We start from the raw sequence: 13843 nt of genomic DNA, 5'->3' as shown, positions 1-13843 counted from the left end.
CACAAAAAATCTGTTTACAAAGTGTGTGCATAGAATATTAAGATACAGTATACTTTTTAAAAAAAACACAAGGCGCTGTGCATAAGTATCTGGGACTTAAAACAAGAACAAGGGGTTCTGCAACAGATGGACCGGCCCAACAGAGCCATGTTGTCACCATCATGGAGTCAGTCTGGGATCACATTGATTGAGAACAACCTGCATTAATAGAAAAACTGTGGCAACTTCTCCTAGACGCCTCATACAACCTACCTGCAAAGTACTTGAAACAGTCCTGAAGAGAACTGACATTGTTTTAAAGGCAAAAGGTTGGCTGTTCGTTACATTTAGCAGGAAATTATAAATGAATCAAACATTAAATAAAATATTGACATTATTTTTCAGGGCATATGCCTGATACTGCATAAAATAGTCCTGAACAGGCCTGCCTAAGACACATGAAACTTGCACTAGAGACACACTGCTTGAGAGCTTTCATATATGAGCTAAATATACTTTTAAAATTTGATTTTAGTAAATTAAAGATCTCTATACTTGAATACCAGAGTTTCAAAATGTGTAAAAATCCATAGGTGATCCGTTTCTCGAAATTTGCCCAACTCTACAAACAGTTTTAGTAAAACATGATCTGATTTACTTTTTACAAAACATATTCATTCATTTATATCAAACTGTTTTAATGGACATAGAACTTCCATTCTCTGAACATACACCGATATATGCCATTCAAATACAGACTTCATGTGTTGTGGTCAGTCAACTGAATATTGGTCAACATGAGCTCCCTCAACGAGGCCAGACGTCAAACTCAGAGCAGGATGGCCAGAAGCTGTCATGTAAGTGAGGAGTGATTTTGTAAACCGTTTTGTTTTGGATGTTTTTGTTTTGAATCCATATCTCCATCAATTTATCCTGTAATTGGTTCGAGGAAAACTTAACATTGACAAATATTGACTGGACCATATTGTTATTATAATGAGAATTCTGGACATTATCATGATCTACATTATTTATGGCCTTTACATATTTAATTTAAACTATTTTGTTTAAGTTACAGAAAAATAAAGTCACATTTTACCAAAGGAAACACATTTGCACCCAAGTCTTGTTGACAGTTGCTGGCAACCAGGCTCACCGTCACAGACACCATCATCAGTCTCTTTAGAGCACCGAACAAATCGATCGTTCAGTGCTTTCGTTTGCTTTACTCTTACTGTATCATCACATCTCCAGCCGTGTCAGGATGTGTACTATCTAACATTAGTTACATTTGACAAAGCCTTGGAGGTCTTCCAGGAATTTGATGTACTCTTGATGCTCAATGGCAGTGCTCAGCTCCATCAGTTCATCAGCGAAGGTGTTGTCGACCCCACGGTCAGCCAGGAAGTCCATCAAGTGGTCATACAGGGCCTGAACACAACATGACAATGATTTAGTAATCATTCATTATCCTTTATGAAAGGATTTTAGCACTTTGGTCAACACCTGTTGTTTTTAAATGTGCTCTAGAAATGAAATAAAATTGACTTGACTCGACTTGTTGGTTATTTTTCTTACCCAGTCCAGAGAGTCTGTGTTGAGTGTGTAGCTGGTCTCCTTCCAGTCCGTGTCTCCCTCAGGCTGGAAACTGACCTCACGGATGGCAAAAATGTCGCTCTCATCTTCTCCTTCACCGTGACTCATCTACAAATGCAAATCCAGCTTTTATTAAAAACTTCAGAACATCCGACCCGTCCGTTTATGTCTGAATGGATTTAGTCAAAACTTTACCTCATCCTCTGGGAAATGGCAGTCAAACACCAGGGAATGTTTTGAAGCCTGTTTCGTTACTTCAACAACAAAGTTGGGCGGTGACACAATTTCTGGCTGTACACAGAAACAGAAACATAGTTATTTTAACATTCAAACCTGAATATTAAATTTAACATAACCGCTGACTGTGAATTCAGTGATGATAACAAGTCAGTTTATCTCTACACATACATGTCTTAAACAGTCAGGTTTCTAACAGGTGTATTGTGGCTCACCTCTTCCTCTGCTGCTGGCTTCTGTTGGCTCTGTTCTGCCTCTTCCTCAAAGTTGGGAGGGATGCTGTTGTTGACGTTGAATGTGACAGAGATTCTGTACAAAAGAGGACACACCACAAGCTTATTAATTTACTATTTTTTCTAGCAATCATTAGACAATGGTGTTACAACAACACTTACTTTTCCCCAGCGACAGATCTTGAGAGTTTCGCCTCTGTGCCGTTCATCTCCAGCTCCCATCCTCCTGACATCTTAGGAAGGGTTTTAGTTTTCTGGATCTTCTTCTCTTCTTTGATTTCATCATTCAGAAAATCACCAAACGCTTTGTCACCTGTTTAAAGTATAACACAGAGAGTACATATGAGGCTGCCGAGCTATCATTGACTTGCAGATTTTCTTTACTCTACCTTATTCCCTATCTATTTATTGTGTGTACTGTGTTTTTGTACTGTACCAGTATGCAAGCTGCTGAAACCAATTGCCCCTGGTGAGATTAATAAAGCTGTCTGAGTCTGAAACCGACCTGCATCTTATACACAGGATGATGATTAACTGGTTTTCCTACACCACACACCACATGTTATGGCCAATGACTGTCAAGGTGAATGTTTACTGTTACATGTTACAAGATGCTAACATTACTAGCTTACCTTAAAATAGGCACAATTAAATTGGATTTAATGGTAAAATGTAGCTTAAGGTCAAACAGTGGTTATGTTCAGTAACTTAATGTTTAAATTCAGGGTAAGGTTGTGTCTTGAAGCTTTCCAGCTTGTGCCATGCAATCTTGCCTCATGCTAAGTAGTTAGCTAGGTAGCTAAGCTTAAATAAGGCAGTCTCTCGTCTCCTAAATCAAACTTTACCTTCTGTGTGCAGTCCTCCACATCCACAAGACACCGTGGGCTGTAGCACCTTCGAGCTGAACAACTTGGGCCTGTATCCCGACGAGGCTCCGTTGCTGTTCAGCATCCACAGAGACCGGGTGAAGGGCCGGGTCGTGGCCGAACATGGTGAGCGCAGAGTCGGGCAACTGAGCGGCAGAGCTCGGGCTGTGGAGGTGGTGGCTGAAGAAATACGGACAGCAGCTCCCACCGCACGGACCACAGACTTTAGCATAGTGAAAATAATATTAAGACGTGTGACGACAGACCTAAGTTATCTTGACAGTTCACAAACACCGGCTGGCTCCCTGTTCCTCCTGCTGCTGGAAGATCATAGAAACACACGTGTGGAAGGACACATTGACCTACGTAACTACGACCTCTGCACCGGAAATGGTACTTCAACAGTGAAACAAGGAAAATAGGAATATTATTTTGTAATAAAATTCTTAAGAATCATATGATTTAAACGTTTTGTGAATATTATATTATAAATACAAAGAAATATATTTATTTTTACATTATATATTTTATGTTCCGATTGACCGGTAGCGCCCCCCTGCGGCTTGTTTCAGGAGTTCAATAAGCGAAATTGTGCTTTGACCTCAGTACTGTCTGCAAGGTTAAAGCTTGTGTGTTTGCCCATGAAAAAACAACTCCAAAATCCCTACATTTAAGTGTGAGTGAATACAGCATCTGTCCAAAAGAGATGAATGGATGGATATGGAGGACTAAATTAGATTAGTCCCATTAAAACAACGACCTGCTATCGAAAATCTGCTGCACCATCACATCCAGGACATAATCTCATGTCTGGACTGAACTGTACATTGAAGGTGGAGGGTTACATCCCTAAGGGGAAACTTGTGGGGAGTCTGTACAAGGGGAGTCAGTTGCATCATTTAGGTACCATCGTCCTGCGGCCAGAAGATGGAGCTGTTCTCCATCATGTAAGTCATCACTGTACATCATTGCATCTACTGTATGGTTGACCTTGCTACATGCTCAGAGTCAGATGCTCGTGGACATGTTGTCCAATATGTAATTTACACAAATTTTAATTTGAAACTAGAACCTACAATCATGAGATTTTCATCTCATACACAGAAAACAATTCCAAGCATTGTATTTTCGCATTTGTGTGAAACTGACTTGAACTCTGCCTCATGTTTTGAGCAACATCCCAAATATTTCAGTACTACATTTTAAAGACTTCCAGCTTTTGGAAAGACACTATCACATCTTTGGGATTATTACTGTCACAACCAAGTGATGGAAACATCCCACGTGTCTCTGAATATTTACTCCCCACATGTAGATTTATGACAGTGAGTTGATAATTTTTTTATTAGAAATAGTAACAACGGTGGTTATGTAAGACTAAAAGAAATCATGTACAATATGATCATCATAAACTTATCACAGGCGTGCATTTCATCTCATGAAGTTCATAACAGAACATGCAGGTCTTAAACAGTGTCCTTTACCTCTGTAAATGTAAAATTAATCATAAACCTCATGGACAGTATGACCTGTAAGAGATTCAATCACTGAACATACAACCTGTATGTGACAACAAGTCTGATGATTCTCTACAGGAAAACTAGATTTGGTGTTTGACAGTTTGTAAAACTATAAATAGTTAATGTCATTTATTTTCAGATTATGGTATTTATTATACAATCCTGAGTCCAGTATATAAAAAAAAAGACAAGAGGAGCATCCATCCTATCCCTCACCTGCTGGGATTTACATTCTGCAAAGTTTGAATGACCTGAGTGATCAGATCGTTAACTGTAATCTCCATGCATTGCATACATTTGTTGTCATCATACACCTGTGGTTCATCTGTGCAGGGTCTGATTGAGGATCTGTGCAACACAACAACAACAAAGTAGAACCTGGAGAATAAGGCATGCTGCTTCTCCTGACGTGCATGTATTTGGAAAAGTGGTGAAACAGTAAATGTGGGGAAAAAAGGTCATGCACTCACTAGCAAGACAAGTGCTGCATGTAGTAAAACCATTTCACTGTGACACATGAAAATCTCTTATTTTAACTCTAACTTTGGTATTTTTTCATTTTTTCTTATTATTACATAACCTCATAGATTAAGACAAAGCTACTGGCCTCATGTATAAAAACCCTCTTGGAACAGTTTGTATAAACCCGAAACTACATATTGGGAAAGTTTTAGAAGAAAATATTTTCTTAGCCTCTGAGAAGCTAACATTTTGTAATTCTGTGTCATTCAAAATAACACTGAAAAGAACTAATATGTTGGCTGTCTTTGTGTGAAGGTGCCATTCAATTTCCCCTCTAAGGGATTAATAAAGTACTTCTTACTTTATCCCTCTAGATGAGCTTTCTCAATTAACTTCATGGCAATAATTACCGTTAAGTTCAATAGTTTGTGAAATGAATTTGATTTTCAAGGCAAAAGGAACAGATAAATCATATCAGACCAGGACACGGCTTCTTTAAAGCACGGTGCTGCAGTGAGGCTGATAAAATGCATGCAAACATTGACAGAACTGAAGAAGAAAAAATCTCCTTTTTAGGTGTTACACATGTGGCCCAAATGACAAGATGAAATATCAGGCTGAAGAAACAGTTTATAAAATCTAAAATTCCAGTCTGGAGGAGGTCAATGTTGTGAGGCCTCAGTTTGCAGATTTCTGCTGCAGTGACACGTGCCAGATGCTTGTCATCTGAGAGGTAGTAAATTCCAGAGGAGTTAACTGCAAAGAAAATGTTTTCTTCTGATTTGCATCAAGTGTCTTTATCCAAATCCGGCTTTGCAAAGAGAATCCATGATTCCAGTATTATTGTCAGTGTGTGAGCGGAGGAAGGTGTCCCGTGTCTCTGTCCGTTAGCTCTTGGTAAGGTGGAGTTTGCGGCCAAAGTACTCTGGAGCTGCATCCAGCAGCCAGTCGGCATCCACCAGACAGAGGTCTCTCATGTAGCAGCGGGAGGTGTGCAGCAGCTCGTTGAAGATCACGTACGCCGGCTTGCCCTGGAAAAGGACAGAGGAGGGGTGGATGGCCACGGGCTGGTGTGTGTCCAGAGCTAAGTAGCTGCCGTCGGGTTGGATCTCCGCAGCGTTGACGAACATCCCGTGGGCGAGGCAGCGGCGAACGTTCCCCGTCTCTGCCCCACATGACTCCAGCTTCAAATTCAGCTGGTGACAAAAGAAACGGGATATTAATAATCTCCAATGGGCTGATGTCTCTACTGCTGCGACTTTAGACCAAAGTACACAAACAGTGAGCCGTTAGTGTTTGCTGAGGATTCATTTTATTGGTGAAGCCAGCACTGTTGGATCCCAGTGACGTCATTAACGACTGTGTGTCTCGTCCAACTCAAACATTGGGGTGCAGATCACAAAGAGCTGATACACGGAGAGAAGACGTCATGTCAGGTCATGTCGACACACTTTAGCCTCGGTCAACATGGTATAGGGAAGAAATTAAGCTGTATGTAAATACTGTCAGGAAACAGCGGCCACATCGTCTTAGGGATCAGTGGTCAGTCCAGAGGGGTGTGTGTGTGTGCATGTGTGCATGTGAGAGACAGTGTGGCTGCACTCGAGTAACACTTAAGCAGTAAAACATGAATATGTCACGTACAGCCTGTGAGGAAACTAATGTGAATGGCAGCTGAGTCAAGTGACGGTGTTCCTGGTATTGATGGTATTCTACCGTGCTGTTATAGAGAACATTTTATGTTATAGAATTTCTGCTTGGTTTGGTAATTTATCAGTTAAGTTAAGATCTCAAATAAGCAGACTGGTTCATTTTGCAATGAATTGGTAATGGGGGCGAAAGAGTACCCCACCCTCCAGATGCTTTTTGATAAAATCATTATCAGACAGGCTAAGGAAATCACCACTGACCCCCCTCATGTCCTACACAGTGAATACGAGCTGCTCCCATCCAGAGGACGCTATAGAGTTCCAGTTAAGAATAAAAAACGCTACCTCAATAGATACAGGAACTCCTTCATCCCACTTTCGGTGGGTGTATTGTGATTGTATTGACTGTGGTTTTTGTATTAATATTCGTAGACACTGTATTATGATGCACTTTAACTGTACATGCAATAATATCTTGTCAATGCACCATTGTACGTATATACTATGTAGCAGCCTGCATGTATGTCCAAGACAAATTTCCTATGGGACAAATAAATGTAACTAATTAACTACACCAGCCTATAGATTCCACTGATTCAGCATCACACTCCTTTAGCACTTTTGGACTCATGATGGATTTTTTCAAGGTAAAAAGTATGAAAATCAATGCAGCAGAACCAGAGATAATCACCACTATCACCTTCTTCCTTGTCAGAGCTCCAACAATTCACTTAGTGATTTGGATCATTTCACTGAGTGCATAAAAATAAACTGTATTCGTTTGTGCATACAACATTTGCAAATAACTCTAACCCTGTCCTTACAGACTTTCACTAAAAATAAATGGGAAAAAAGCAACATATCATCTTGTTTACAGTTTACCAATATACTGCAATATAATATATCGCCTCCCTTTTTCAAGATATGTATCGTATTGCCTGATTCTTGTCAATACACGGCCATAATATGCAGTCGCAATGTGATAATTAGTGTCAGGTGATATCACTCAGCCCTACACAGAACATTCACAGACACACAATACATTAAGATGTGGTGGAGATGTACGGATGTCTACCTTAAGGCAGATTTCTTTGAGTTGCGCTAGGACATCTTTGACCAGACCCATGTTCCTGCTGTTGACAAAGTTTTCTCGACACCACTCCTGTAACAGCAGACACACGCAGGTTTATACAGCAGCTCAGCAGTCGCGTGTTCCTTCGTTGGCTGCTCACCCAGATACACTCACCTTATTACCACTGACTTTCTTGAACGCTCTGTAGATGTTAAGAAGCGTCATGTGGTCTCCTTCACTGGAGGAGAATTTCTTGCGTGCTGCGAGCACCTCGTCGCGCCGGGCCGGAGGGTTGTACAGCACGGTGTCCACCGACAGCAGAGACACGATGGTCAAAATCTCCTCAGAACAGGAGTAATCCGGGGACAACAGGATCGTCTGGAAGATGCAGTACACAAGGCGGAAGGTGTTAAAACCAAATTCTGTCTGGGTTATAAGCATGTGACCTATGTGGAGCTGCAGGCTACAGGATGTCACTTCCCATCGTCTTTAACTTATATACAAGAATATCTGAGCAGAGCGCTCTTCACCTTGGCGTATCTTGGCTCCAGAGGGAAGCTCGCCATCTTCTTTCCCAGAGCGGTGAGGGAAACCAGCCCCTCCTTCTTCTCCACGGCTCCCAGCAGCTCTAAATGCTCCACAGCAGAGCGAACGGCCTCTGGGATAAACAAAAACAGCTGACGATGACCTACCGACCCTCCTGGATCACCAGAGGAGCACAGTGATTCATGATCGGGAGCGTCTTACCTGGAGAGGGCTTGGACATGAAATCAAAATTCATAACATCTGGAATCCCTAGAGCCATTAACTGCAGCATCACGCCTGCCAAGTTACACCTGCAGTGCACACACAAAAGCAATAGACAAACAGGCCAATCAATCACACTGACCTAAATATATCAACATGCAGGAGGAGAACATTGTACAGCAGCAAACACTGTACAGAGATGTTTAAAACCCGGCCTCCTACCTCTGGATCTCAGGCACAGTCATGGGGATGAGGTTGTCAAACTCCTGCTCGGTGTACAGACGGTAGCAGGATCCAGAATCCTCCCTGCCGGCCCGGCCCGCTCGCTGCCACGCCTGCGCTTTAGAAACCCGCTGCACTGCCAGCACCTCCAAACCGCTGTCTGAAAGTCACACAACGCAAGTGCAATCAGATGACAACACAACATCTGAAGGAAAAAACACATACCGGTACAAAGATACTGTTTGTGTTGTTATCAGCTTGTGGTTGCTCTTATGGTTTGGTGGATGTGGTTGTTACTTTGTTAGAGTAAAAGGGGGATTCATTTCTCAACACCAGGTCACAAATAGTGTTAAGTCATATAAATGGGAACAGCAAAGTGGGAACAGCAAAGTAAAGGAATTAGAAGACTATAATTACCATCATGTAATTAACAGCTTGATTCATCAAAGAAAGGCACTGTCAGTGGTGGAGGGATTCATATATTATCAGCTAAAGTACTTAGTGAAAAGAAAAACACTGTCACTGATATATTCTGATATAATTTAAATCAATTATAATCAAATTGTGAAAGCATCATTCTTTTGTTACATATACAATGAACTGTAGGAACGTAAAAGTGCTAAAGTAATAATGAATTATAATAATACATTTTATTTATAACACGCTTTTACAAGTGCTCAAAGACGCTTACAAAAAACAAGTAATACAAATTCATCTATTTTCCACCATTTACTACTTCTAAATGAAATATTGACCTGAATATTGATGTGTATGTGTGTGTGTGTGTGTATGTGTGTGTGTGTGTGTAGACTGAATCTTCTTACCAGGATTGAAACGTTTGGCCTTCACCATCCCTGTGTCTATGACATATTTGATCCCAGAGATTGTCACTGATGTCTCAGCAATGTTGGTTGACAGGATAACCTTCCTACTGCCCTACACAAAGACACAGGGGACAGATATTGTGCGTGAGTGTGAAATATAATAGAGCTTTGCAATGACAAGAAGGCCATACATGTAGTTTTTAAAGGACCTTAAAAGTTTCCACAGATCTCTCCGGAGCTCCATCCCCTCTGCTTCTCAGCCGACCTGCCCTCCCTGCTTATGGACCAGTCTGCCAACCAGTGTTCCCGTTAAGCTGGCCTGCTCTCCCTGTCTATGGCCCAGTCTGCCTTCATCAGCTCTTATTGACTGAACAACTCTGTTTCCATGTTTTCCCATATCCCATGTTGTAAACCGTTTTCTTGTCCGAACACAACATCTATTGCACATCTGCCCGTTTTCCTCATTCCTCATTAGTTGTGAGGGTCTAAGGGCAGAGGATGTTGTTATGATGCCATGTAAAGCCCTATACAAATAAACTTGCCTTGCCCTTTCTTTCTGCCCTGTCTGTATTTTTCATGTGTCACTGTTGTGTCATGTGTGCATTTACCTTCGGAGTCGGCTGGAAGACCCTGAGCTGCTGTGCTGGGGGCAGCGACGCGTACAAAGGGATAACTACCATGGGACTACAGCCGTCAGGCAAATGCTTGGCGATGTCCCGACACGTCCTCGCCAGAGCCTCGATTTCCTCCTGACCCGTCATGAAGACTAAGATATCATGGGACGGAGGTGCCTCCTACGTGCACACAACAAAACACTGCTGTACTCTGGTGTCACAAAGAATCATCACAGTCAATGAGCATGCACCCTCGAAGCCGATTACTCATAGGTTCGTCTTCCTTATAATATTCAATAAGAGAACTTATATTGTTTTGAAAGTACAATTTGTGAGTGATTAAAGGATCTTAATTCAATTCAATTCAATTTATTAAGGATATTAATTCAATCATAAAGATGCATTATATTAGCAGAAGTAAGACGTCACCAACCAGCTACAACAACCACTGCTGTTTTGCTGAAATCAAAGTAAATATTGAAGACTACCTGGTGGATCTGGAAGATGGACACGAGTGCAGCCTGCAGGTAGTCTGACTGGGGCTGCTTGGTGTAGTAGATCTGAATGGGATGCTGCCTCCCCTCCAGGTACAGTACAGGTGACTTGTTGAAGTATTCAGAGAACAAATCTACATCCATCGTGGCTGACATCACTATGATCTGCAGGGTTACAAAAAAAAAACAAGAAAAAAACTCATAAAAACTCATAAAAACTCATGTTTGAGCAGATCAACACAGTAGACACAGAAAATGAGCTTACAGGAATTAATGTAGAGCAAGCTTTTTCATCTTACAGGCAGTGAAAGGATTAGCTCAGTGTTTACTATGAGTGTTTAATACCTTATTGAAGCCAGAGCAGCCGCAACTGTCCTCCTACCTTCAGTGGAATCTTATTAAGTTCTCGGCGCCTGCGTTGAGCGGTTTTAACCACACCGAACAGCACATCGGTGTGCACGGTGCGCTCATGAGCCTCGTCCAGCACCACCACGGTGTAGCGCAGCAGTAACGGATCTCCGATGGCCTCGCGCAGCAGCATGCCGTCTGTCATGAACTTCAGCTTTGTCTCAGGGGAGGTGACATCCTCGAAACGCACTGTGTAACCGACCTGTGTAGGAAGTTTCAGTTAATTACTATCTACAGCTCAGTGAGACTGATATACTTACATTCACATATACATCCATCGACGCATGTAACAGGTTGATGAAAGCAACCAGGAAATGTTATTGTTAATTATTATGTGCTGTAGTAAAGAAGTAATTACAACATTAAACAGCATACATATGGTAATGGTTATGTTGTTATGGATATATTATGTAGTGGCTGTTCAGAGAGTGGAGCAGATTAGTGGTTCAATCCCCGGCTCCTCCAGTCCACATGTTGAAGCATCCTTGGGCAGAATACTGAACCCATAACTGTTAACATCAGTGTTTGAATGTGTATATGACAGATACATTATGGAGACAGAAATGCACAATGAATATGTAGGTAAAATTAATGTGTAAATGTAATAACTATAAGTGTACAATCTATTTTTTTTTTTTTTTTACCAAGGTAGAGTAGGTCATAGTAGGTCAGTGTGTTGCTGTATCACTTGGGCGGCCCACCTCTTATGGTTTTATGATATTTGTGACTTTGTGACTCTTCTATATTGTTTTGTGAAGCACTTTGTAAACTTGTGATTTTAAAGTTATTATTATTATTATTATATGTCAAAATGTCTCTGTTATGTTACCAAACCCTTGATTGCCTCTGATGGCTGTTCCATCAGTGTATAAATGTGTGTATGGGGGTTATGTGTGTGTGAAGAACTGTGAGGTGGCATAAGTGGTCTCTGAGACAAGAAAGCACTATAATACTTACATATAGTGCTGCTCTGGTCTTAAAGATTACTCAAGAGAGCACAATTTACTGTGCCGTTTATTGAGCCAGTGTTTAAAAGGCACAGACTAAGCAGTCATATAGGAAATGTATCTCCTGTCCTCACCAGCTTGCCAAGCTGAGTCCTCTTCTCCTCTGCCACCCTCCCTGCCAGTGAGATGGCAGCGACCCTGCGGGGCTGAGTGATGGCGATGATGCCCTGTCGTCCGATGCCAGCCTCATACAGATACTGTGGGATCTGAGTGGTCTTCCCAGAGCCAGTCTCACCTGGTGCATCACAGAGAGAATGGGCCAAGTTAGACATAAAGCAACGCCATGAAATAAGATAAGGTAAGATGATCCTTTAATTGTCCCACAATGGGGACATTTACAGGGTTGCAGCAGCAGACTACAGCAAAGAAATGTACAGCACAGATAATAAATAGCACATAACTATAGCAGTAAAAAGTATTTGTAATAGATTATGATTAAAATGAAAAAATATATGAGAACATATTGGATTTAATTTTTGTTTTTTGCTGAGAACAGCTCTTGTTGTGGAGTCTGACAGCTGCAGAAATGTAAAACTGGAACACATAAACTTAATTTTGGTATACAGGTGTTTATCAGAGTAAATTATTACATTATTTAAAATTACAAACGGAAATGGATGTGGCAATACTAGCACTGACAAAATAAATGAAGTTTTCAGCGGATCTTCCCTTTAACTTGAGTTGCATAGCAGCGGCTAACGATGTAGCAGCAGTGGCTACCAGTAGCTGTGGACACTTTACCTATCAGAATAGCATTGTGCAGCTGTCTCAGTTGGTTCAGCAGCTGGGGTTTGGCCTGGTAGATGGGAAGCTGTTTCCTCTGGACTTCTATCGGTGTGGTTGCATTTCCCTTTCTAGGCAGCAGCATTCCAGGTTTATTCTTATCGAGACGGAAAAAAACTGACCCCGGCTTGAATTTTTTAGCCGGAGGAGGGTCGGGGTCGTGGGGCATGTTCTAGAAAAAGTGGCCGTGATAGCAAAACCGCCGCGACTCTTTCTGCACAGTCCGTTTAAAGACGAAAAGAAAGAAAAAAGTTTTCTTCGTGCTCACTGACAAGACACGCAAGCGTCACTGCGGATGTTTTGCTCTCTCTGCAAAAACGTCCCCACGTGGTAAACCTCGGCGCACATGTTTGACGTCATCGAATGTGAGTAAAATTTAACCCGAGTAAGGACTGTCAGGTACAGTCGCTCAAACCACGGGCTACTGTATATTCATGTTTTAATTTATTTGTCATTGTGCACTGTGCTTCAGTGCATTCATTTAAGTGACATATATAGGCCTAGGTTTTTCATACATCGTGAAAATCAAATCTCAAGACTGTAAACAATAAGTGAAAAGATGTAGGCTATATTATGCCAATACAATAAGTAGAAAGCAGTTTCATACATTTTCAGTTTTTTTTTTTCAATTGATGTACAATCCACCCTTCTTATAGCCTAGAAATCTAGACGCAGCCTAGCGGCCGCAAACATATAATGATATAGTCTGGCTTGTCAGGCTACCCTTCTTACAAAAGTTTAAACAATACTAAGGCAGATGACTTCTAAGTTGTAATTGCAACAATACAAACTCAGACATATTCCATACCCTATAACCAACTAATTAAATAGTGAAAAAAACAAATATGGACACATCACAACCCCTGAAAATGAGAAAGTAGCTACAAGCGTAAAGGGAAACACACTCAAAACACAAAAACAACACCAGCATGAAAACAGACACAAGCGAATTACAAATTTGATACAAGAGTCATGAAGTGCTCTGAAAACGAACTTGGATAATCTTCAACGTTGCAAGATTGGTTGAACAGGTTCTTAATTAACCTTGACATTTACTGTGACGTTACAATGGTAGCCTATGTTCTGTTTCCCCTCCAGTTTTGCCTCCAGCAAGCCCTTTGGTAATCTGA

The 13843-nt window shown here is 41.3% G+C and overlaps 2 protein-coding genes across 2 annotated transcripts; both read right to left on the bottom strand.

Annotated features, from left to right (window-relative positions):
* Positions 1-664: 664 nt before the first annotated feature.
* c1qbp (complement component 1, q subcomponent binding protein) lies at positions 665-3242 on the bottom strand. The gene is made up of 6 exons (XM_085797387.1): positions 2891-3242; positions 2208-2358; positions 2028-2121; positions 1771-1866; positions 1558-1683; positions 665-1410 (listed from the first exon to the last, which is right to left on the bottom strand). Exons 1-6 carry the CDS (start codon positions 3141-3143, stop codon positions 1261-1263), a joined length of 870 nt encoding a protein of 289 aa, XP_085653513.1. The 5' UTR covers positions 3144-3242; the 3' UTR covers positions 665-1260.
* Positions 3243-4236: 994 nt separating this feature from the next.
* On the bottom strand, positions 4237-13042 carry dhx33 (DEAH (Asp-Glu-Ala-His) box polypeptide 33). Its single transcript, XM_085797368.1, has 12 exons — positions 12672-13042; positions 12005-12165; positions 10898-11125; positions 10510-10680; positions 10016-10201; positions 9408-9519; positions 8584-8743; positions 8362-8450; positions 8145-8272; positions 7789-7992; positions 7618-7704; positions 4237-6089 (listed from the first exon to the last, which is right to left on the bottom strand). Exons 1-12 carry the CDS (start codon positions 12880-12882, stop codon positions 5781-5783), a joined length of 2046 nt encoding a protein of 681 aa, XP_085653494.1. The 5' UTR covers positions 12883-13042; the 3' UTR covers positions 4237-5780.
* Between the last annotated feature and the right edge of the window lie 801 nt (positions 13043-13843).

This window comes from Trachurus japonicus, chromosome 14, assembly GCF_045865225.1.
Source record: "Trachurus japonicus isolate A0001 chromosome 14, Traja_1.0".
Taxonomy (NCBI): Eukaryota; Metazoa; Chordata; class Actinopteri; order Carangiformes; family Carangidae; genus Trachurus; species Trachurus japonicus.
The sequence above is the reverse complement of the archived record's forward strand: the minus strand, read 5'-3'. Positions and strand labels throughout refer to the sequence as shown.